This window comes from Bubalus kerabau, chromosome 17, assembly GCF_029407905.1.
Source record: "Bubalus kerabau isolate K-KA32 ecotype Philippines breed swamp buffalo chromosome 17, PCC_UOA_SB_1v2, whole genome shotgun sequence".
Taxonomy (NCBI): domain Eukaryota; kingdom Metazoa; phylum Chordata; class Mammalia; order Artiodactyla; family Bovidae; genus Bubalus; species Bubalus kerabau.
The window spans coordinates 4,838,073-4,860,116 of NC_073640.1; the positions used below are offsets into that span (position 1 = coordinate 4,838,073).

Consider the following 22,044-nt stretch of genomic DNA (forward strand, 5'->3'; position numbering starts at 1 on the left):
CAGTCTGTAGAATTAGCCACCTCTGCCCAAATCAGCAGCCCTGAGGCTTCTCATCGCACTACTGCTGGGAGCCCTGGATGCCCTTCCAAGCCCCAGGCTGTGGAAGCACTCCCGACGGCTTGTATGGAGGCAGAGGGGCAAGGTGGGACCCCCACTGACGTCCAGTCTCTGTGTGCAGGCCGGCCTGTCCCCAGTCATCTACGACAGCCTGACCAGCCTCATGACCAGCCTTGTCGCAGTTGAGTTGGAGAAAGTGGTGCTGAAGTCCACCTTCAATCGGGTAACGTGAAGAGAGTGCAGGCCTCTGCCCTACTGTTTTCCCTAAGGAGGACCAGGCTGTCCCCTCCTGGCTACCCCAGGCCCTGTGCATCTAGGCTCAGTGCTGCCCTGAGGCGGCAGAGCCAACTGAGGCATCATCCGAGTCCCCGCTGGCCTTGCAGCCAAGCACTGAGCAAAGCTGGGGGCCGGTGCTGCTGGGCTGGAGGGCCAGGCCTTGAACTCATGTTCCCATGCAGCTGGGCGGTCTGCAGTTTGACAAGGAGCTGAGGTCACTCATTGCCTACCTCACCACGGTGACCACCTGGACCATCCGAGACAAGTTTGCCCGGCTCTCCCAGATGGCCACGATCCTCAATCTGGAGCGGGTATGTGGGGCTCCCCTGGCCTTGCCAGAGAAAGATGACTCAGGAGACGCAGAGACGAAATGTGGGTCTCCAGTGGCAGCCCAGCCCTGCAGGCCGCCTCCTTCCTGAGCGCCCCTGCACTGCCTCTGGTGGAGTTCCCCGGCCTTCCCTCGGGCTGGCCCCTCCTTGCTGACTCTCTCTGCTCTTCCCACAGGTGACTGAGATCCTAGATTACTGGGGCGCCAACTCGGGCCCGCTGACGTGGCGCCTCACGCCTGCTGAAGTGCGCCAGGTGCTGGCCCTGCGCATAGACTTCCGCAGCGAGGACATCAAGAGGTTGCGCCTGTAGCTGCCGCACGAGCCCAGCCGGTTCCCCTGCTGGCAGCGGGGAAACAAGGCCTCGATTCTGGCTGTTCTCTGTTCTCAGACCTGTGGGGGTGCTTTATGGAACAGTGTCTCCCCATAGAGAGAGGTAGGTCCGCCTTGGCTCCTAACTAGATGGGAACACCAGGGCAGGCCAGCCTTCCACACAGAGGGCCATCCCCTCGTCCTTGGATGTGGCAGCACATGAGCTGCCTCCCTGCTGGTCCCGAAGGACTTGGCTTGATCTGGGGACCTGAGGTTTACTCCAAGGAGAGGCTGTGATGTTTATGATCGCCCTGAATAAACAGGCTCCTTGAAGAGAGGCCAGTGTGCTGTTTCCAGGAAGGGCTGGATGCCACAGGGCAAGACAGGTCCACGAGCTGCACTGAAATGTGAAGGCAGAAGTCTGACTCCTCAGCCTCCTCTGGTGCCCAGAGCGGCACATGACAACAGGGGCCTCACCCAGTCCCAGACCCTCATCCCCTCTTGGCCCTTGGCACCAGAAGCCGGATCATCCCGGGGGCAGGTTCCCACACTCCTAGCGGGAACAGAAAGGATCTTCGTGAGGACAGCCTGGAATGCAGAGTGCATTTATTCAGGAAGACTGAGAACCCACAGGTACGTGGTAGAGCTGCAGCGCTGCTGGTTAAGGCCTCAGCTAGCAGCAGCTTGCTGCAGGACTCCACTGGCTGTCTGCCACAGACATGTTCCCACTCCTCCATTGAGTCAGCCTGGGAGGGAGTGTTGAACAGGAAGTCTACCCAGGCAAAAGCTGCACCTCTAAGGAAGGCCACAGGAAATGCCCCCAAAGGCCTCTTCAAGGTCGGCCTTACCAAGGGACCCCAGCGGTCTGCCAAGGCTGGTTGTCATTCCCTTCTTTCAGGCCCTGGTGGAGAGTGAGAAGGCCAAGGCCCAAGCAGGGCCATTGGATTTGTCAAGGCCATAGGAGACGCTTAGCTTGGGACTTTCCTAGGTCCAGATGGAGCACAGGCTAAGCCTAGGCCGCTGTCAACCAGGAGGTCTCAGTCCTGTTCCCAAGCACCGTCTCTGCTACACCAGGTTTTAGAAAGGGCCGGGCCAGAGCTTGGGTCGCTTTCCTTTGGAAGCATATTCACAGAGAAGTGGGTGGAGAGAAGACTGAACGCTCCCCTGAGGAAGGACAGCAGGGGCTGCTGTAGCTGCAGGCTTTCTCCTCTTGCAGAGGGACAAGCCTCAAGAGAAGGGGCCTCAGGTAGAGGTCTCAGTCCCCAGCAGCTGCAGGCTCAGGCCCTGAGTGTCCACTTCTACCAGGTGGATGCTGTAGTTCCCGAGGCCCTAGGAGCAAAGGATGGGAGGTGTTAGGGGGCTCTGCGTGGGTTTCAGGCTCTCAGGAGGCTGGACTGGAGCTGCAGGGCCAAGGGGGCTTACAGCTGTAGCCCTGGTTAACTGGTGGGCCACAGGGAGGGCTCCTGTCCCCGCCAGTTAGCATACTCCAACCACCCGGTACCTCTGTCTTGGCCAGCACGGCCTCCAGAGCCTCCTTCTGCCGCGGCTCCTTGGTCAGTAGACAGAGAAAGCCTCCACCCCCTGCCCCTGCCAGGCTCTGGCCGTGCACGTGGGGGGCCAGGACATCCATCAAAAGCCGCACGAGCAGGGGCTCACAGCCTGGAGCCATGAGCTTCTTCTGCTCCCAGTATGATGTCAGGCACTGGCCCAGCAGAGGCAGACTCCCTGGGGTGGGGGCAGAAAGGGGGTCATCTGTAGGCTGGATGGGGCGCCCAGAGGCACTGCTTAACCGGCGTCCTGGTTCAGAACCTGGGTCCAGTACTGGCTGCAAACAGGAGCTGTAAAACCCCCTCAAGGAGTTGTTTGAGCACAGAGCAGCTGGCGTGGTACCCAGCACAGTGATCATTTAACTGTGTGGCCCTGATCAGCTCTGACTCCCTGGAACCCCAGCTGTGAAGCCAAGCCTCTTCCCCCATCTGCTTCCCAGTAGGTGGGCTGGAGGCCTTCCCCAGGATGCAAGTGCTGTCCTGAGACACGATTCGCACTTAAGTGTCGGACCCTGCAGAGGACAGATTGTAGGCCTCTGTCCCCAGGGGCCTCGTACCGAGGGCGGTGCCAAGCCCTGCAGAGCCCCCTGGCCTCAGGCCCACGAGCGGCAGCAGGCACTCACTCTGGGCTTCTGAACTCCAGTGGGCAAGCGCCTCACCTTGGCGGAAGGCTTCTGCACACTCCTCGGTCTGCTGCACCAGGCGGCGGGCGTTCTGCACAACGGCAGGCAGCCGGGCGTACCAGCTCCTCAGCACATCCTGCAGGGAGCGCAGGAACCGTGAGGCCAAGCCTTGCTGAGCAGTCCACCTCCTCCCTCCTGGGGCCAGGGCTCACCTGGAGCAGATTCCGAGCCAGGCGGGTCTTCCCAGTGTACACCAGCAGCAGGTGGTCATTGAGCTTCTGGACAAAGCCCTCAGGCACAGCGACCTCCTCCACTTCCACCTTCAGTGGCAGCTGAGCCTGGGAGCGCCCCACCTTGATGCCGGGCATAAGGCCACCCACCTGGTCCTGCCAGCCGCCTCCTACGAGAACCCCAGCCCCATCACCGCTGGGGCCTCCCTGGCCAAGCTTCCCTCTCCCAGTCCAGGCTCCTAGCCTTGCGGCCCTGGCTGGGACCAGGCTGGGAAGACAGCTTCCCTCACCAACGCTGAGTCAGCTGAGCTGTACAGCTTCCGCCCCAGCCCTGGGTGCAAGACAAGCCCAGGGGAAGGGGCTTCATTCCAGAGCCCAAGCTTAGAACCTAACCCAAAGCCTGAGGTTTGCTGCAGACCTAATGTGTTCTTGGAACTGGGGTAAACCACATCAAAGGATTAAGACCTTACCCTAACCTTTCCCCCAGGGCAGGATGACACAGGACTCTCCCTACAGCCTAACAGTTCCTGCACCCCGGCTTGCCTGATAAAGGGTGTTGATGGTAGAAATAAGCTTTGCGGCATATCTTATCAAACTTTATATAAAATAGCTTGTTCACATTCTGCTTCAGTAATGAAAGGTATGGATCTCTTTTCTTCTGGCAGCTATATAAAAATGTCAAAACCACAGGTCTTTGATATCTGGAGAAGGGCCTGCAAGGGTTTCGAGTATGAAACGCAAATGGCAGGAGGCATCTGGAACGCTTCGGCCAAAACGTGGTTAGTGTCAAGGCCTGGAACACTGAGAACTCCTTAATGGCACTCGTCCTCTCCAGGGCACCTGACATAGCTTGTAATTATACGTTCATTTGAGTGGTTATTGATTAATGTTCGTCTCCAACAGCCCATATGACTTCTGATGGCAAGGACCCTGGTTTTGTTCATTCTGTCCCCAGGGCCCAATACAGAGTGGGTATCTGATAAACAGTTGTCATTTGACCAAATGAAGGATATGAATGGTACACTCCGAGAAAACTCAAAGGCTTCTCCATAGGGCCTTTGTGGTATGCCCACCTATTACAGGATGTGAGTCAATACAGTGAGAGGAGGAGTTGGGCTACACGGCCGCCAGGGAAGAGACCATCATCAGGCATCTGTGTGTCTCTGTGGCAGCTTCCTTCCCAGGGCTGTGCTGGAGGGGAGGCTCGGCATCCCGAGGTGAGAGCACCCTGGAGCCCGACAGGCCTCACTGCTCTCTACTGTGTGGACACTAAGGGGCCACCACGGTGAGAAGCCTGGTGCTAGACGTTCTGTATGACCATGGCCCTGCGCTGGGCGCCCCCTCAGGTGGTGGGGGCCCCAGCCAGGGGAGGGACAAGGTGCTGAAAAGCAGGCTGAGAGGCCTGTCCCCTACTCCAAACCCAGTCCCGCCCTGAGGGACAGCCCTTAGGAACACAGACTGAAGGAATACCTAACAGGAAAGGTGTTGCACGGACTCTTTAAGAGTATCCGTTTCTACATCAAGTCCTTTGAGGTAGAAATAGCTCATCTTGAAAGCACCAGAGAGAGTGTCAGAGGGATAAGAAGGCAACTCTTAATCACTGTGCAGCCCGGCGCAGCTGTGGGCGCTCTGCAGGTCCAGAGGAGCCCGTTTCTGATGACCCCAGTCCTGCCCCGGGGCAGCCCCCTACCTGTGGTGAGCACCTGCTCCAGGTGCAGGACTGCGTGGATCAGGGCCTCCGCGCCCACCACGCGGCCTGCGGCCCGCTGCACCGCGGCCAGGGCGGCCCCCGCCAGGATGCTGCTGGTGCCTGCCGGGCGGGGGAGAGGGCCGGCATGAAGCCGCTCCGCCAGCCCGTCCTGCCCCACCCACTCCCGGTCCACGAGGCAGGGCCCGGCGAGGGGGCCAGAGCGAGGCTGAAGGGGTGACGGGGCCGGTGTGCAGCAGGGGGTGGACCCACTTACCAAGGCCAGACCCGTGGGGCAGCTCAGACCAGGTGTGCAGCTCGAAGCCGCCCCCGAAGGCACGGAGCAGCTGCTCCCTCAGCGAGAGCTCGGAGGAGACACTGACGATACCCGCGCAGACGAAGGCTGCCTTCAGCAGCGCCCCTGCGTAGGGAGCAGCCCCCAGCTGGGCATTTGGTCTCCAGGGCGGAAACAGACCCCAACCCGTCTCAGCGCGGCCAGGGGCTCAGCCCAGCAGCAGTGCACACCCCCTCCCCAGTCACGACAGGCCCTGCGGGCTCTGGGCAACAGCCCGCGGGCCGCTCTCCCTCCTGCACCCGTGTGGGCTGTGGGGGTGACGGCAGGGCGCCCCTCAGGCCCGGCCGCTGTGGCCTGCAGGCTCTGAGGCTCCGCCCCCACGCCCCGCCGCGCACGTCGCAGGCGCGCTGACCTGGGGCCTGGGGCTGGCAGTAACCCCGCATGTCGTCCAGGTTGCAACACACAATCTTCACGGCCATCTGGTCCTGCCGGGACCCCACCGCCAGCCGCAGCTCGGGCTCCGGGATGCGGCGAGCCCTGGCCCCAATGGGCCGGCGGCCGTCCACTCGCACAGCCAGGCCCAGCACGGCCCCACCGAGCTCGTAGGCCAGGGGCGGCGTGTCACTCCAGCCCCCTATGGCAACAGAAAGAGACCCAACTGGTCTCGGGGGGCTGCCAGCTCAGCTCTGGGGTGCCGACCCCCACCCCACGCTCCTCCACGGGCTCACCAGAGAAGTCCACCCGCGCCGGGCACTCCGCCACCACCCACTGCCCGGGCGCCGGCAGCTCCACCGTCATGGAGCAGACGAAGCGCTGGGCGGACATCACAGCCCGGCGTATCAGCAGCTGTCCGGCCCCCTCGTAGTGGCGAGCAGCCCGCACCAGCAAGGCTGGCCTGCAGGAGGGAAGGGGGGGCCTGGGTCCCGACTGTCCCGGGGCCCTGGGGCCACCCCGCCCCTCTGGGCTCCCACCTCCAAGGCCGGCAGGGGCTCCTCCAGGGGCTCCGGCGCTCTCAGCCTACCTGCTCAGCCACCTGGCCCGCTCCCGGGTGAGCCCCTCCACGCCCCGCGCCAGGTCTCCACGCTCCAGGAAGGAGAAGGGCGACACCCACTCGGGGTTGGCTGCCGGCCCACTGCGCAAGCCACCTCGGCCCTCCGCCATGCAGCCCAGGACGTCTGCCACACAGGCCAGGGCGCGGGCGGCCACACCAGGGTCTTCCGCACCAGCTGCCACTGACGGACCAGGAGGCGGGCAGCTGCTGAGGAGCCCGTCCCCAAGGCCCTCTCCCCTCAAACACCCCAGACCCCTCACACCTCTGCTCTGTGGCCCCACCTGTATCCTGGCCTGAGAGTGCCCCCCAGTTCTCTGCCTGGCAAAGTTCTCATCCTGGCGAGTCCCAGCCCAGGACACCCTTAGTGAGTAAGAGCTCAGCCTCGGGAGGCAAACCACCTGAGTTCATCCTCAGTCCCCCTGGGTGGCTGAGTGAACACCGTAAACAGGGAACAAGGCGCTGCCTGAGCCCCTTGCTGGAGCGCTTCACCCCATCCGGCCCCCAGCACAGAATGCACGCTCTGCCGATGCTCATGGGACCCAGAGGCTCAGCCCCAGGCCCCCAGCTCTCCCCAAACCCTTCAATGACTCGGATGGAGCTTCCTAGCACCCAGACGGTTAACTCCACTTGTGTCTGCCCCCTGCTTGAGAGTCTCATGTCTCCCTAATGCCCGAGGTTGACGACCCAGAGGGCAGATAGGGCAGGTGATGCGGGGTCTGGCTTCCCAGCTGGGTGCCCAGCACACTCACCCTGGTCCAGCGTGGCCAGCAGGGGCCCAGGACAGCCCTCGTGGACGGCAGCCCAGGTCAGCGGGCGCAGGCTGAGGTCCTGCCGGGCCTCCAGCACGTGCCGCGCCTTGTGCAGGGCCTGGCGGAAGAACAGGTCCCGGCGGGCAGCCAGCGTGGCGCCCCGGTCCAGGCACGGCTGCAGCTGCTCCCAGGACAGACGCCAGCAAGCCCGCCAAGCCCGCAGGGCCTGGCCCCCGTCCTCCTGGGGATCCAGCATCCACAGCAGATCCCTGGGCCCCGGGGCCCTCGAGGGGTGGAGCACGGGGAAGAGACGGGCACTGAGGAGGCAGCGCTCAGCAGGGGGCATGTCTGGGTCCCACAGGTCCCAGTCCCTGAGGTGGGGAGAAGCCGCATCAGCAGGAAGAGAGCACGGTCCCCCAGCCCCGACCACCTGTCAGCGGGGGCCTGGCTCCTTCCTGGGGACAGGACCAAGCCCTCCAGAGACGGCACAAGCGAGCAATTCAGGGCGGGAGGCCCAGCTGCCCTGCCTCCTTTCCCAGGCCGCTGAACAAAATCCCAGAGCCTGGGCACGGTCAAGAATTTGGAACAGCCCAGGGGGAAGATGCTAGGGCAGATGAGGCTGCTCAAAACTACCCCAGGCCCCAGGGATTGAGGGAGGTGGGCCCTGAGCCTCCAGGCAACTGCCACCCCGGCTGCCAAGGTCCACAGAGCCCCATGGGGCCATCCACCCTACCGGATGCCCGTCTTCTGGAAGAATTTACTCCAAGACATGTTGAGATATGTTCCTGTCCCCTGTCTCTGGGAGAAGAGAAGGAAGCAGTCAGGGCTGATGGGGCCACAGGAAGGGGTTAGGGAAAATAAGGCCAGGGGACTGGGGTCGCAGGGAGAGAGATGGGCGCACACGGGCAAGCAGGTCCCGAACCAGCGACAAGCCCTGGCACCTCCAGGTGCCTGCCCGGGGGCCTGGGACCCGGAGCAAAATGCTGGCCCCTGGCCTGACCCACCGCAACTGGCTCTGCAGCCAAGGCGGGTTGCTTCCTTCTCTGAACCTCAGTCTCGGCCTGAAAAATGGGAGTAGGAGTCCCCAGCCAGCCAGGAGCAGGGAGGGAAAGGCCTGCTGAGGCCCTACCAGCCACATCCTCCTCACAGCCTGTATCCCCCAGGTGAGCGCTCGCAGAGCCCCGCAGCGGAGTGGGCGCTGCGCTGAGGACACTGGGGCTGCCCAAGGCCTAAAAATGGGGGTGAGGGGAGGTTGCTGAGCACCTACCTCCCAGCTGTCCAGGCGGCCCACGAGGGTGAAGGCCCGGCTGGGTGCACCGTGCAGCTGCACATGGTGTCCCCGCAGGACGAGGTCACGCAGCTCCACGCCGTGCAGCGCCTGGGACTGGGCCACGTCCAGGCCACTCACGAAGCAGCCAGTGCCGATGTGAATGGGGCCCTGGCGGGGAGAGGATGGGGTCTGCGTGCTCAGCGGAGCCCAGGCGCGCCCCAGAGCGGGTTTCCGCACCGCACGCCCGGCCTCACCTGTAGGTGGCAGTGCTGCAGGACACTCCCGGGGCCCAGCCGCACGGGGCCCTCCAGCAGGCAGCTGACCACAGCGCTCCCGGCCCCCAGCAGCGGCCGCTCCTGCGGACCCGGGAGAAAGCTGTGAGGCCCCGGCAGGGGCGGCCCCAATCCTCCTCCACAGCCCGGCCCCAGCCAGAACTCCTGCCGCTCCCCACGCCTGTCTGCCAGCCAGATCCCTCTCTGCACCTCCCTGGCCCCAACCTTAGGCCAACTCCCATCCCATCTTGGTTCCTGCTGTTCCGCCAGGGGCATGCTCCCCTCCAGAGCAAACCTGAACCCAGAAATGGGGGTCCCACCAGATGACAGCCCTCCAGAAAACTCCCACCTGTCCAGCCAGTCCAACCCCGGCCACCCTGAGTGCTGCCTCTGCACTCTACCTGCCCCTCACCATGAATTTGCCTGACTCCCTGAGCAGACTCTTCAGAAAGGGTTAGGGGGCACTCTTCTCTAGCTTCTCAATCAGTCAGACTGGGATGTAGAATCCTGACTTGGCTACTACTGGCTCTGTGGCCTTAAGCAAGTTACTTAACCTCCCTGAGCCTCCAGTGACTCCTGTGTGAAATGAGGTAATAACACCTACGCTCATAGTCTGTCCCAAGCATGCTGTTCCCGCCCCTCCCTGCAGCCCCCATGGCCACCAAGCACCCTGTAGGCACCTCTGCGGGCCTCACCTCCAGGCAGGTCTTACCTCCACCTGGGAGTGTATGACCTGGGCCCCCAGAGCCCCTGGGGATGTGAGACTGTGCAGGAACTCACTGGCTGAGTTGGTCATATAGCTGTAGCTGCCATCAGGGACATAGGCTGTAGGGACACAAGTACTGGCCTCAACGCCCTGCCTCCTGCGGCTCTGACACCAGGCTGGGCCACCAGAAAACACAGCCTCATCAGGGCCTGGGAGGGCAGACGTGAAAACGAGCCCACTGTGCTGATGGGGAAGCTGAGATCCAGAGAGGCTCGGCAACCTGCCCAAAGTCACCCAGCTACAAAGCAGCAAGACCAGGACGGGAGCCCAGGAATGAGACAAAGAAAGAAGGGAAGCGGTATGTCAGCCCAGGGGACTCGGGACTGGGAGAAGGTAGCTGTCCCGCGCAGGTGCTCATGAGGCCAGCCTGGCCTAGGGGTCCAGAGGCCCAGGAGCCTCCCCTGGGGTCCCCATTCCCAAGGCTTCCCTACCCAGAGCGCGGAAAGGCAGGACCCACCCACTGTGAGCAGCTGACCGCGGAGCTGCCTCCATAGCTCAGCCCGGGCGCCGTGCAGATAGCCCGCGACGTCCGCGTCACCTTGCCCCATCTCCGGGGGCCGCCCCACCAGGAAGTCCTCCATTTGCACGTTCCGGGCCATGCAGAGCAGGATGTCAAAAAACAGAGACAGCTGGGACAGGGGTGGGCGCTGCTGTCAGTGGGCTCTCCGGCTGAGTGGGGCCCGCTCCCCCCCAGAGACGCAGACACACAGAGGGGAACAGACTGGCTGGAGGCCCCACAGCCAGACCAGTAGCGTCAGGGCCTCTCGCCCAGGCCAAGGCCTCCCGGTCCCCAGACCCGGGCACCTGGCCAGGCCGGGCTCCAGAGTCCAAGCCCATGTAGGTGCAGGCGTCCAGAGGCGGGCTCACGTGGGTGGCCAGGAGGCACTCAGCAGTTTCCACAGAGAAGAAGACAACCCCGGACACCTGCAGGGACCCCCACAAAGGTCAGGGAGGAGACCCCGGGGCCAGGCGTGTGCCTGAGCTGGGGAGGGCGGGGGCAGACGGGCCCCCCAGGCCACACTGGACAGGGTCTTCATCTTCTGGGCCACTGTAGCACCGGGACTCCAGGCTGACTGGAGGCAGCTCCCCACCAAGGGCCCCTCAACAGGCACCTTCTGGGGACCCCTCAATTTTCAGGGCTCCTCCGTCTTCCCTATGGCCTAGTCCCAGACTCTTATGCACCTCTTACATCTCTGTCCTTCCTTCTAGAAAGATCCCTCGAGCCTGCTTCTGGCCCTTCTCATTCAGGACAAGACTGAATGCCAAGGCTAACCCTGTCCTTAGGTTCTGGCGCCACCTGCTCCCCTGAATACCTGTTCCAGATCTGCCTCAGATTCTGGTTCTAGCCTTCCTGGAAGGAGGGGGGCTCTGCCCTGGGCAGGAAGGCAACCCCTCCCTCTCCCATCCCATAAAGTCTCCAAGCCCCCCACCCTGGGGGCTGGCAGCCGTACCAGCGGCACCCGCCCATCGGGCCTGGCGCATCGTTGTATCTCTGCCTCAGTGCCCTGGTAGTAAATGTCCAGAACGAAGCCCTAGGTGGGAGGAGGAGACAGAGTTAGGAAAGGAGGCAAAGAGACCGAGAGGGAGGGCGCTCTCCAGATGCAAACCTCTGATGCAGTCTGAGAGGGCTGGGACACTCCCCAGACACCAGTGCCCAAGACCTCCCCCAGCCCCACGGCAGACCGTCTCCATGGCTTTGAATGTCTCCACGGCCCAAAGTGCAAGCACAGAGCCTGGCACAGGATCGGGAGCAACTCGCATTTGGCAAAAGACTAAGTGAGCACAGGAGCTGCTGCCATGGGGAAAACCTCAAACCCAGGCCAGCCAGGAGTCAGGACCAGGCTGCACAGACCGCGGGCCCAGGGCCCTACCTCGGAGTCGGTCAGGTAGACACCATGGCTCCGGGCGTAGGCCATGCTCCCCGGAAGGGCTATCCCTCTGGCTCCCCGGAAGCCGTCCCAGCTGATGCCTGCGGGTGGGGGAGTCAGGAGGCTCTCCAGGGACCCCAACCCAAGGCAAGGGCAGTGGCGGGGTGGTGGGGGGGCCCTGCCAGGAGGCATGTACTCAGGGCAGGCCTGTGCAGGCACCTCTAGAGAAAGGACGTTTCCATGGTTTCCAACATGGGCATTCCTCTGGGAGAATGACAGCACCTTACCCCCCACCCCCAAGCTTGTCCCCAGAGCCCTTGGGGGCCAAAGGGACAGACTGGGTGTCTCCGTCCCACGGACAGGAGAGGGAGGTGCGGCGGGAGAGGCCTGCCTCCTGCTCTAGGCTCCATCCCGAAAACCTCAGAGCATCCCTTCCGCAGGGGCAGCGGCAGGGGCAGCGGGCCAGGCCGAGATGGTGGGTGGGGGAGGGAGGAGAGGCAGAGAGGGCACAGCGGCGCCTAGGGAAGGCAGCCGCAAACCTCCGAAAGCTCACCTGGGTCCAGAGGCACCGAGAGCAGCATGTCCGTGCTGCAGACCCACACGCCCGGCGGGGAGCCCGGGCCCAGCTGGGGAGAGAGACAGCTGGCTGGGCCCAGCCCTGCCCACAGGCACGGCCTCCGCCTGTTCCGGGGGACCAGGATGCTGAGGGGACGGGGTCCCCTGACCTGCGGTGCCCATGCCCACCCTCCCACCTACTTCTGGGGCCACGCCTCCCCCAGGGCGGCACACTACTCTCCTGAAGCGCCCACTAAAAGCCGGCACCCAAAGCCATTGTTGGTAACTAAATGCGGGCTCCCAAAGCCATTGTTCTGGCGTCCCCTGTCTCAGCCAGCAAAGACCATGGCTGGGGCACAGCGGGGACCAGGACAAGGGCCCGGTCTCACCCGATGGCTCATGATGTCCAGCAGGCAGTCCAGGTTGCAGACCACGGCCTCCACAGGGGCCTGGGGGTTCTCCACAGGGAGGCAGGTGAAGGCCCGGCCACAGTCATCGAAGGGGAAGTCTCGGCCCTGGGGGAGCGGGGACAGGCAGAGGAGCCTGGGGCAGAGGGCCGGAGTGGAAAGCCACCAGGCTCTGGACTTTGACAAGGGTTTTTCTCATATAACTTCTCCATGTAATTTTTGAAATGACTATGGTAAAACATTAGACAATGCAGATACACAAAAGGAAAAAGAACCCCTCAGGGATAATAACCATTGCCCTCATTTTTGAGGTATATCCTTTCATATACCTCATATGCAGACTATGTTTTTACAAAAATTTAAAAGGTGGAGAAAATAGAACTTCACACACACACATAGGAGTGTAAGTCAAACTTACTTTGACTTACTTTGAGAAATAAGATTGGGAACCACATCAATATCAATATCCTGGCTGTGACTATACTATAGTTTTGGAAAATATGACCATTGCAGGGATCTAGGCAAGATTTGTTTGTTTGTTTGTTTGTTTGCTTGTTTTTGATCGAGGCAAGGTTTACAGAGGTTTCTCTCTGGACTATTTCTTATATGTGCATCTATAATGATCTCAACCAAATTTTCAATTAAAAAAGCCAAGATCATTCTATTCAAACTTGTGTGACTTGCCTTTTTCACTAAATAATGAAAATACATTCACTGACGCTCACAGTGAGCCAGGCCCCGCCCCAATTTAAACATTTAATGGGCCATCTCAACACTTCCACATGGAGGAGGAAGTGCTAACCGAGGCCTAGAAATGATCACGTGACCACTGCGCCAGGTCACAGAGTCAGTCAATGCACAGGTGAGTGCAGAGAGTTAAATGGACCTTCTAATCACTGTCTAATATTCCTCCAGGAGGATATGCTGTTTTTATTTACCCAGTTCCCCATTTTGACACCTGGATCAATTCTGATCCTGACGCTTCTGAATGTGCACGATGGACACCTTGCACACAAAGGAAGACGCCCTCTAAAGTCCCGTCCAGCCCCAAGAATCAACAGCTCCATCCTGCGTGGGCCCTGCCGGGCGTTCTACTAACCATGTGCAGGATGAGGATCCAGGCTGAGTGCAGAACATCTGACGTGACCACCTATCAGAAGCGGGAGAGCCTTGTTGACAGAGGTCTGGATAGATGGCAGCCAAGGATGGCAGCCTCCCCTCCAGGGAGAAACCCCAGCACCAGTCCACACAAGTAGCAAAGCAATAACAGGTAAGGCCAATGGCCAGAGGCGGGCACAAGGCAGCCCTGGCCCCTCTGGGATGAGGGGACAAAGCGGCCCGGCGGTGGGGCCACCCCCTGCCCCACTTGTAGGGAAGCTTGCAGACGACAGCGTGGGGCTGGCTGGCAGCCACACAGTGGTCCCCCGGCTCGCTGGCACCACTCCCAGTGCCAGGCTGCATCCACAGCTGCAGCTACCCTCCCTCCCTGTGCCAGGGCGCCACGCCAGCAGGGTGACCGACTGAAGTGACTGGGTGTGTGCGGGACGTGGGCTGGTGCCCTACCCTCGGGGGCTGCTGCATCCCAGCTCCAGCAAACCACTGCCATGTGGGAAGGAGAGCCCAGGGTGGCAAGACGGATTTTTCAAGAGTTCTGACACTGGCTCTGAACTACTACCAAAGGCTGGCCCTGTGTTTGGCCCTCACCTGGGTGAGTCTGCCCAATCTACAGACGCAAACACGATGCTGACCCTGAATGGGGCAGGGCAGTGCGGCCCGAGGAGCGGGGACCAGGGAAAGCTCTGCTTGAAGCCCCCGCCCCGCCGTGCTGAGGAGGGGACGTCAGGACCACTCACGGTGAAGCCTGCACGGGCGCTCAGGTGCTCAGCAGCCACCAGCAGGGCATTGAGGGTGGCTCCTCCACTGCCCACGTGAACCTCAGGGTCCTCCACAACCAGCAGCAGCGTTCCGGCAGGGATCTGCTCTCGCTTCTGCCGTATTTCCAGCTCTGCAGTCAGAACACGGCTGGGACCTGCCCCCCAGCACCCCACCCCCCAGTCCCGAGCACCTAGAGCAAACCTCCCAACCGCCATTATTTTCTCTTCTTTGACTTAGCCCCTTTTCATCTAGTAGCTCATTAGATCTTTTCCCAACTCAGTGAGGTAAGGACAGTTACTCCCACTTCACAGATGAGAAAACCAAGTCTCAGTGAACTGACATGTGTCTGAGGTCACATGGCAAGGAAGCAGCAGAATCTGGGTTTGAACCTGGGAGTGCCTGGCTCCCAGGGCTCCAGGGATATGTGGCAAGGATCAGGGAGTGGGTTCTACACCAGGGGCAGCATGCAGAGGGAGGGTCAACTACCTCTCTGGAAGACCTCAACGCTGTCCTTGTACTGACACGTCAGGATGATGACCGTCCAATCAACCCCCTTCGGCTGCTCCATTCTGGCCAAAGTTGAACGGTTTTCTGGGCAGAGATACAGAGATATGTGAATGTGTTTAAATTATCATATCCTAAACTTGATTTTTCTGGTTGTAAATAGTTTTATGAGTTTTAACACACATATAGATTCTTGTGGTCACTACCTCCATCTGCATCTCAAAGAACTACTCCTCAACCCTTTACAGTCACACCCTCCTCCATGCGGCACCTCGGACAACCAGCCATCCGTTCTCCAGAGCTATAGCTGGAATGCACTCTTTTGAGATTGTCTTCTTTCACTCAACACAGCGCCTCTGAGATCCATCTGAGTTGGCTAAGCATAGCTGTAGCTCTTTCTCCTTTTTTGCCAAGCAGTGCTCCATCGCCTGGACATTCCACAGTCTGTTTCTCCACCCACCCACTAAAGGAAGGATATCTGGGCTGCTTCCAGGTTTTGGTAATCATGAATAGAACTGCTGTTAACATTCACGTGTAGATTTAACGTGAACATAAGACATCTCTCCAGGTGGACACCGAGGTGTGGGATTACTGGATCACGTGATCAGTGTATCTTTGACTTTATCAGTTTGGGTACATGAGATTTCCTCAGGAGAGGAAGAAAGGAGAGGGGGTGGCGTTGACAGCGGCCCCCTGCTTAAAGCACGGGGCCACCCTTTCTGTATCGCAGGCCCCTCATCACCCAATCGCTGGCTGTGAGCTGAGGCTGGGGAGGGAGGCTCTATGTCCAGGCTCCTGAGGGTGCGGGCAATTCCCTGCAAAGAGGGAAGCTCTGGGAGGGATGCACCAGTCTGTTCAAGGGCAGTGTGCCCACAGCACCCACTACAGGGCCCTCGGAGGGGACGTCCCCTCTCAAAGACTCCAAGCCAGATGGGGCTGCAACCCCACCTGTCAGTCACCTTCCTCCAGAGCACTCTGAGCAGTGGGGGAAAGGTGAGGCCAAAGCCACAGCTTCACCCACTCCTATCCCCGCAACACTCCTGTCCTGCCACGTAAGAAAACGGTCTGACTGCCAAGGCTCGGCCTCCCCAAGACCTCCATAGCGGGTCCTTAGAAGTGTGCTGCCAGCGGTGGTCCCACGCAGCAGCCCCCAAAGCTCAGCATGGGGAGGGCCAGTGGGGCGAGCTGTGTGATCCCCCAGAGGTGCCCTGAGCACACCTCCGTCCGCAGTCCACCCGCATTCCAGTCGGAGCCAACAGGAACCTGAACCTCAGTCCATTTCTTCCTGTGTCAGACTCTGCTGCCACAAGCCGTGGTTCAGGCTGACAGATACTGCCACTTAGCAACACCCACACTCCCACAAGCTTCCAGGGAAAGCCTCTGCCACTAACAGAAACTGCTTGGCTCCCCACCCAGCTCAGGAGGGGAATCCAGAGGGAACTCCGAGCAGGAGATCTTGGCCAGGGATCTGAGGTCAGAGGCATTCCCTAGGTTACCCATCAGGCCTTCCCAGTGAAGGGTGTGGCTGGGGATTCCAGGCTGGCCACCAACTCCCTGTGTGACCTCTGGCACCCCCTAACTGGCTCTGGCCTCCGGTGGTAGGAAGCATAATGGCAGATGCCCCCCATCTCGTTCACATGGAGGCCCGGCAACCCATCAACCAACGACTGGAAGAAGACAGACCCGCTCAGACAAGATGGGGATCACCTGGGAGGCCTCCTTAGTGCCAGAACGCCCCATTCAACCCAACAGAAGCTGTCTCAGAATCACACTGCAGTCTGAGAGCTTCTGGGCATACCCCCGTCTTCCTTCCAGTGTTCTGTCACAGGAACTGGACCTGGAATGCAGACAGACAGCTCTCCCAGCTTCCTCCAGGTCCCTCCCCTTCCTTCCTCCCCCAATAAATCTCTTGCAAGTTTAATCTCATCCTGTTGTCTGCTTTTCTGAGGACCTGAACCAATATGGCAAGTACATCATTTTCCTATCAGCACCATCAAAGGAAAAATTGCTCTAAGAACCTCTAAATATCTGGGAAGTACTCGCTTGATCCTTAAAGACGAAGAAACTGAGACACAGAGAGATTGACTTGCCCAAACTCACACAGCTAGCAAGCGGTAAAGCCAAATCTGAACCCAGACACCTTTTTCCCAAAGTCCATTCTCTTTACCACTACACCAAACCTGCTTTGTAGGACTGAAAATAGAACAAAAGTACCAAATATATGTAAAGTGCCCAATACAAGGTGACAATGAATCAAGGATGACTGCCAGGGTCCAGCCCCGGCTGATCCAGGGTATTCGAAGGAGAGACGGCATAGGCGACCTATTTATTTATAAATATTTATCAAAGATATAAAGAGTAATAGAATGAGGATAGCTCAGTAGGAAAATTCAGTGGAGAAAAGAGGCTGAGTAGCTTGGTTTACGCGGGAGACCAATAAAACTTCAAGACAAGAAGTTTGCACCACTTACGTAGGCCGCAGGCATCCTTCCGTTCTCCCGACGGAGAGGAGACACTGAGGCCTCCCCGGTCGGATCTTAGAAGCCCAGGCATAATTAGCATAATTAGCAAGCGTGGCGGGTTCTGCGCTCCAGATGGAGACTCAGCCAGAATTTGAGAAAGAGAGCAACATGGGGAGACCAAGTTTCGGTGAACAAGGCCCGCACTTTATTTTCCAAAGTAGTTTTATACCTTAAGTTATGCATAGAGGATAATGGGGGAAGGGGTGGAGTCATGCAAGGACAGCAGTTCCTAGTCCTAATCGAAGCCAGGCTTTCAAACTTATCGTATGCAAAAGTTCAGGTGAATTACATCATCTTCTGGCCAGGAGGCCTGTTAACATTTTAAGAAACTTATTTTTCTCTAAAGGTGATTATTCTAAAGTCAGGCACCAGCCTCCAAAAAAGCACTGGACAAAGCTGCATTCCTATAGGGCAAAGGTGAGGTGGGCTCAATCAAGAAAAGAAGTAACTCAAGGGTCCAAGGTTACAAACATTGAGGCCACTACTTACATTTCTATACACCCATTATATCAATCAATACACTGCCAAGGACACAGTAGGTAAGGAGTATGGAGACTTAGCAGCGAACATTGGCCCATTAAGTGAAAAACCCTTCACCAATACAATTTCTAATCAATCTTTTAACTACTCAAAGGAATCTGTGTTTAGACCGTTTAGAACATCTCCTGCCTCTCACAGTTGGGAAGCTCTGAACAATCACATGTGGCCGGAAAAACCTATTCAGGCAGGCTAGAGGATATCCAAAGGAGTTTGTAGGTTAAACACTGTCACACCCAGGAATTATTAACTGGAGCTGTAAGCTAACTCTTTTTTTCAGAGAGAGGTAGTGGGGGACAGACCCCCGTAAAGTCAGAGGTGTAGGTGAAAGCACAAAGCAGAAAGTAGGCAGACTCTGGTTTTGGGGGTAGATGCTCGAGAATTTCCAGGGGGACTCCTGAGGCTCGATCCCACCTTTGCGTATGCCGAGCCTCCTTCCTCATGACCTTTGTCATGGGCGGAGTTCCTCACGCTGGCTCCTGGCAGTGATAGAATTCCAGCTGAGCTATTCCAGATCCTGAAAGATGATGCTGTGGAAAGTGCTGCACTCAATATGCAATATGCACTCAATATGCCGGGTTCCCGGCAGATGACATTAAAGATGGCAGCTGTTAAGCGTCAGCTCACCCACTCACTCCGACCCACAGTTAAGACACTGATTTTTCATCCTCACAACACCACTGCCAGGGAAGCATTCTGTCCAATTCACAAATGTTAGTTGATACTGCAGTCATGACTGGGGCCTGAGTCGCTCAGATTCTTATTTAGGTAATGGGGATAATGAAGGTCATATAGAGCGTGTACAGACAGGTCAGGTGTGTCCAGCTCCAAGATTCATGTCCTTATGCACCCTGCAGAAACAAGACCTCTCTCCTGGAGTCTTTGTCCTCTGTCATACTTCACATTTGTACGGAGATCTTAGATAGCAAGGCCTCTCTATTCCAACATTCTACACACTTCCAATAGAACTTCACCTACTGAGGTCAAGTTGAAAAGGTGTTTAATGCCCTCAGCCACACGCTGCCCAAAATTAGGATAGGGAAGGGGAGTCAGGGACAGAATAAAATAAGGCCTCTTCATATTTGCTTCTTGAAGAGAAGTAGGGCAGTGATTTTGCATTTTAAAGGAGAAAAAGTTTCACAGAGGGATCTGATTTGCCTTCTGGGGAAAAAGGAAGGTGATTGGAAGTAGAGCTGCTAAGTCGCTTCAGTCGTGTCCGACTCTGTGCGACCCCAGAGATGACAGCCCACCAGGCTCCCCCGTCCCTGGGATTCTCCAGGCAAGAACACTGGAGTGGGTTGCCATTTCCTTCTCCAAGGCACAGAAGTGAAAAGTGAAAGTGAAGTCGCTCAGTCGTGTCCGACTCTTAGCGACCCCATGGACTGCAGCCTTCCAGGCTCCTCCATCCATGGGATTTTCCAGGCAAGAGTACTGGAGTGGGGTGCCATTGCCTTCTCCATGGAAGTAGAGATTACATTGCAAATCACACAAAGGAAATATAGTTGAGATAAGCGGATAATGACGAGACCCGACGGGGTAAAATGAGGCAGGAAAAGTGACCTCAAAGGGAAAGTCACCAGCCCAGCACCCAGCGGCCCAGCCGCCTGGAGTCCCTGTCCTGGGTGTCCCCAAGTCTCAGAGCTCCTGTAAGAAGACCTGGGCCAATGGGATGAGGAGCCTGCAGCCACCCCACAGCAAGCGGGCGCTCGGGGGCGCCGCCAGAGTTCGGAGAGACTCTTCCCTGTAAGGAAACGGGCAGCCAGTGGCCCACCTCAGTCCTGAGGGCGCAAGAGGTGGGCAGCGGTCGGCGAAACGGCTGGGGAAATCCGCGCGGCGCCGGGTCCGCGCACACCCACATACGTGCCTGCGCCCGGCGCACCGCGCCGCCAGCTCTCCAAGGCGGGGCGGCGCATGCCTCGCTGCGCGTCCTGGGAAGTGTAGTTTCAGCGCTCTCCCCGCCCGGGGTGGTCCCTCCCTGATTCCCAGCTCCGAGCGACCTCGCGGGTCTTCAGACATGGTCCGAGCAACTCCTTCCTAAAGGGCAGTGAGCCATCTCTTCGAGAAGGGGTGTGGAGAGGAGACGGTAGCTCCGCGGGGCAGCAAAACTACAACTCCCAGAGGAGCCAGGGCGTCTCCAAGACAGAACGCGTTTCCTGAGGCTCGAGTTCTAGGCTTGGGATGTGTCCATTTGTTTAACGCCGGGGCCGGGGAGTCCTGAGGGTGCGGCGGAGCGGGCCGCACCTCTGCTCCGCAGAGGCAGAAATCAAACTCGGAGAAACAACCCACAGGCGTTGTCCCAGCGTAAGCGACCACCGTCCGATTGGCAATTGACCAGGCTTGCACGGGTTCGTCACGTGGGTCCTTCGGGTAGAAACGTCACAACTCTAGTGAAAAGAAGATGTGTGGCTCTTTCGGAAAAGTTATGAATGGCAGCATTGTTTGTAATCCCGGAAAAGTGGAAACGCGCGGATGCTCAGGGTACTGGAAAAATAAATTAGGCACATCCATACAATGGAATACTATGCAACAGAGATAATGGGCTAGGTCGACATATGCAATAGGGAAAAATGTTCAGGACATTTTGTTAAAGAATATTATGTATGGGAAGCTACTCATGTCAGAAATAATGTCTGTGGACATAATGGTACATATGGACAGGAACAGGACTGGAAGGAGAGCGCCAGAAGGAGGATACTGCCGGGAATGGGCATGGGCAGGGAGACCTTGAACTTCATTTGCACTACTTGAATTTTTCTTAGGAGAATGTACTTTACAAAACTGCTGTCGTTAATAGGGAGCCTGGGAGGCCCAAGTAGTGGGTTTCAGAAAAAATGTGACATTCTGCTCACTTTTTGTAACCTTGGCCAGTCACGTGGCAATTTTGTGTCATGTACTCTTTATCTGTGAAATGGGGTAATAATTGTATCAAATGTCTGAGATTATTATGAGGATGAGATAAATTCTTGACTTCATAGTAGATGCTCCAAAATTACTAACCCTTGTTATGACTATTGCTGTTATTCCCACGTGGCCCCCTTACAGCTGGATCAGTGGTTTATTCCCTGTTGTATCCTCAGTCAAGGGAACATGCCTGGGACATCATCCGTGGTTAAAACAATGTGTTAAATGGTGGAATGAATAAAGAGCAATCCCCTGCTCAGCTCCCACTTCCCCACTTCCTCCCCCAAACCTCTCTCCATCCCCCTTTCTCCCCCTGCAGTCACCCCCTCTCTTCACTTGGCCCAGGTCTCCTCCTCCTTCCTTCACCTCAGCGCCCTGCTCCTTCTCCTGTGAACCCAGGAGGCCTCCAGGAAAGCTGTTCCTAGCACTGCAGACCCTGCTCTGCAGTGGAGGAGAAGGAAGGGGTGCCTGCAGCTGCAGCCCTGGGGGTGGCTCAAGGAAAACAGGGAGTTCCAAGGAGGTCAGAGGCCAAGGGCTTCCCCCTACATCCTAGGGCGGGCAGGCTCGCTGGGTCGGGCTCCAAGGCCACTAGTAAAGATATTCACAGAGGTTTTTTTAATGAGCTCAAGTCCTCAGTGCAGCTTGTCAGCAGCAGACACAAAAACGTGTAGCTCTCTACCCCCATGATCTGGGGTAGACAGAGCCATTAAAAAAAAAAAAATTCTGATGTTATAATATAGGATAGATTCTAGGGTTTGAAATCAGACAAATCCTCCCCAGTTCTCATCACTTTCTGACCGTGTGAGCAAACCACTCAAATTCTTTGAGCTTCAGTTTCTTCCTCTGTAAGAATACAATAGTATTTGCCTAACGGTCTGGCACAGTCCCTGGCACAGAGTAGGCACCCAGAAGTGAAGTGAAGTGAAAGTCGCTCAGTTGTGTCTGACTCTTTGCGACCCTGGGGACTATACAGTCCATGGCATTCTTTAGGCCAGAATACTGGAGTGGGTAGCCTTTCCCTTCTCCAGGGGATCTTCCTGACCCAGTAATCAAACTGGGTTGTCCTGCATTGTAAGCAGATAGTTTACCAACTGAGCTATGAGGGTAGTCCAAGTAGGCATCCCACTTCCTTATTAAACATGTTGCTAGAGCGTGAGGGTGCAAGACTGGAAGCCTTCTTGGAGGAGTTGCAATCTGCAGGACTTCTGCATGAGATGAGTGGCTGCTGCTGGTGGCAGGAAATCCCTCTGGGAGTCAGGGCTACCCAGGGATATCTTAGGCTGAGTTCCCTAGATGCAGAACCAGACAAAGGGATTCTTGTGGGAGTGATTTTTTAGGGTAGTAAGGGAGATAGAATAAGGCAGAGGAAGAAGCCAAGCAAAGATGGTTAAGTCGGACACGACTGAAGCAACTT

At 58.0% G+C, this 22,044-nt stretch overlaps 2 protein-coding genes across 4 annotated transcripts in view; one reads left to right on the forward strand and one right to left on the reverse strand.

Moving 5' to 3' along the window:
• COG4 (component of oligomeric golgi complex 4) overlaps nt 1-4,010 on the forward strand; it is a 27,756-nt gene extending 23,746 nt beyond the window's left edge. For both annotated transcript variants that reach the window (XM_055553533.1, XM_055553534.1), the window contains 3 exons: nt 179-280; nt 516-644; nt 838-4,010. In XM_055553533.1, coding sequence (XP_055409508.1) covers nt 179-280; nt 516-644; nt 838-972 — 366 coding nt within the window. In that variant the 3' untranslated portion in view covers nt 973-4,010. The remainder of the gene's footprint in view (nt 1-178; nt 281-515; nt 645-837) is intronic.
• On the reverse strand, nt 1,561-19,636 carry FCSK (fucose kinase). 2 transcript variants are annotated; one of them, XM_055553532.1, is made up of 24 exons: nt 19,501-19,636; nt 14,653-14,757; nt 14,145-14,296; nt 13,391-13,441; nt 12,274-12,399; nt 11,883-11,955; nt 11,333-11,430; nt 10,913-10,993; nt 10,266-10,385; nt 9,919-10,090; nt 9,408-9,520; nt 8,678-8,779; nt 8,421-8,591; nt 7,887-7,951; nt 7,154-7,524; nt 6,375-6,585; nt 6,082-6,248; nt 5,766-5,987; nt 5,336-5,479; nt 5,062-5,181; nt 3,354-3,541; nt 3,178-3,277; nt 2,473-2,696; nt 1,561-2,300 (listed from the first exon to the last, which is right to left on the reverse strand). In XM_055553532.1, exons 2-24 carry the CDS (start codon nt 14,732-14,734, stop codon nt 2,214-2,216), a joined length of 3,240 nt encoding a protein of 1,079 aa, XP_055409507.1. In that variant the 5' UTR covers nt 14,735-14,757; nt 19,501-19,636; the 3' UTR covers nt 1,561-2,213. The 2 variants fall into 2 exon arrangements, with proteins under 2 accessions (XP_055409507.1, XP_055409506.1); XM_055553531.1 differs by lacking the exon at nt 19,501-19,636 and adding an exon at nt 17,142-18,242.
• Nucleotides 19,637-22,044: the final 2,408 nt, after the last annotated feature.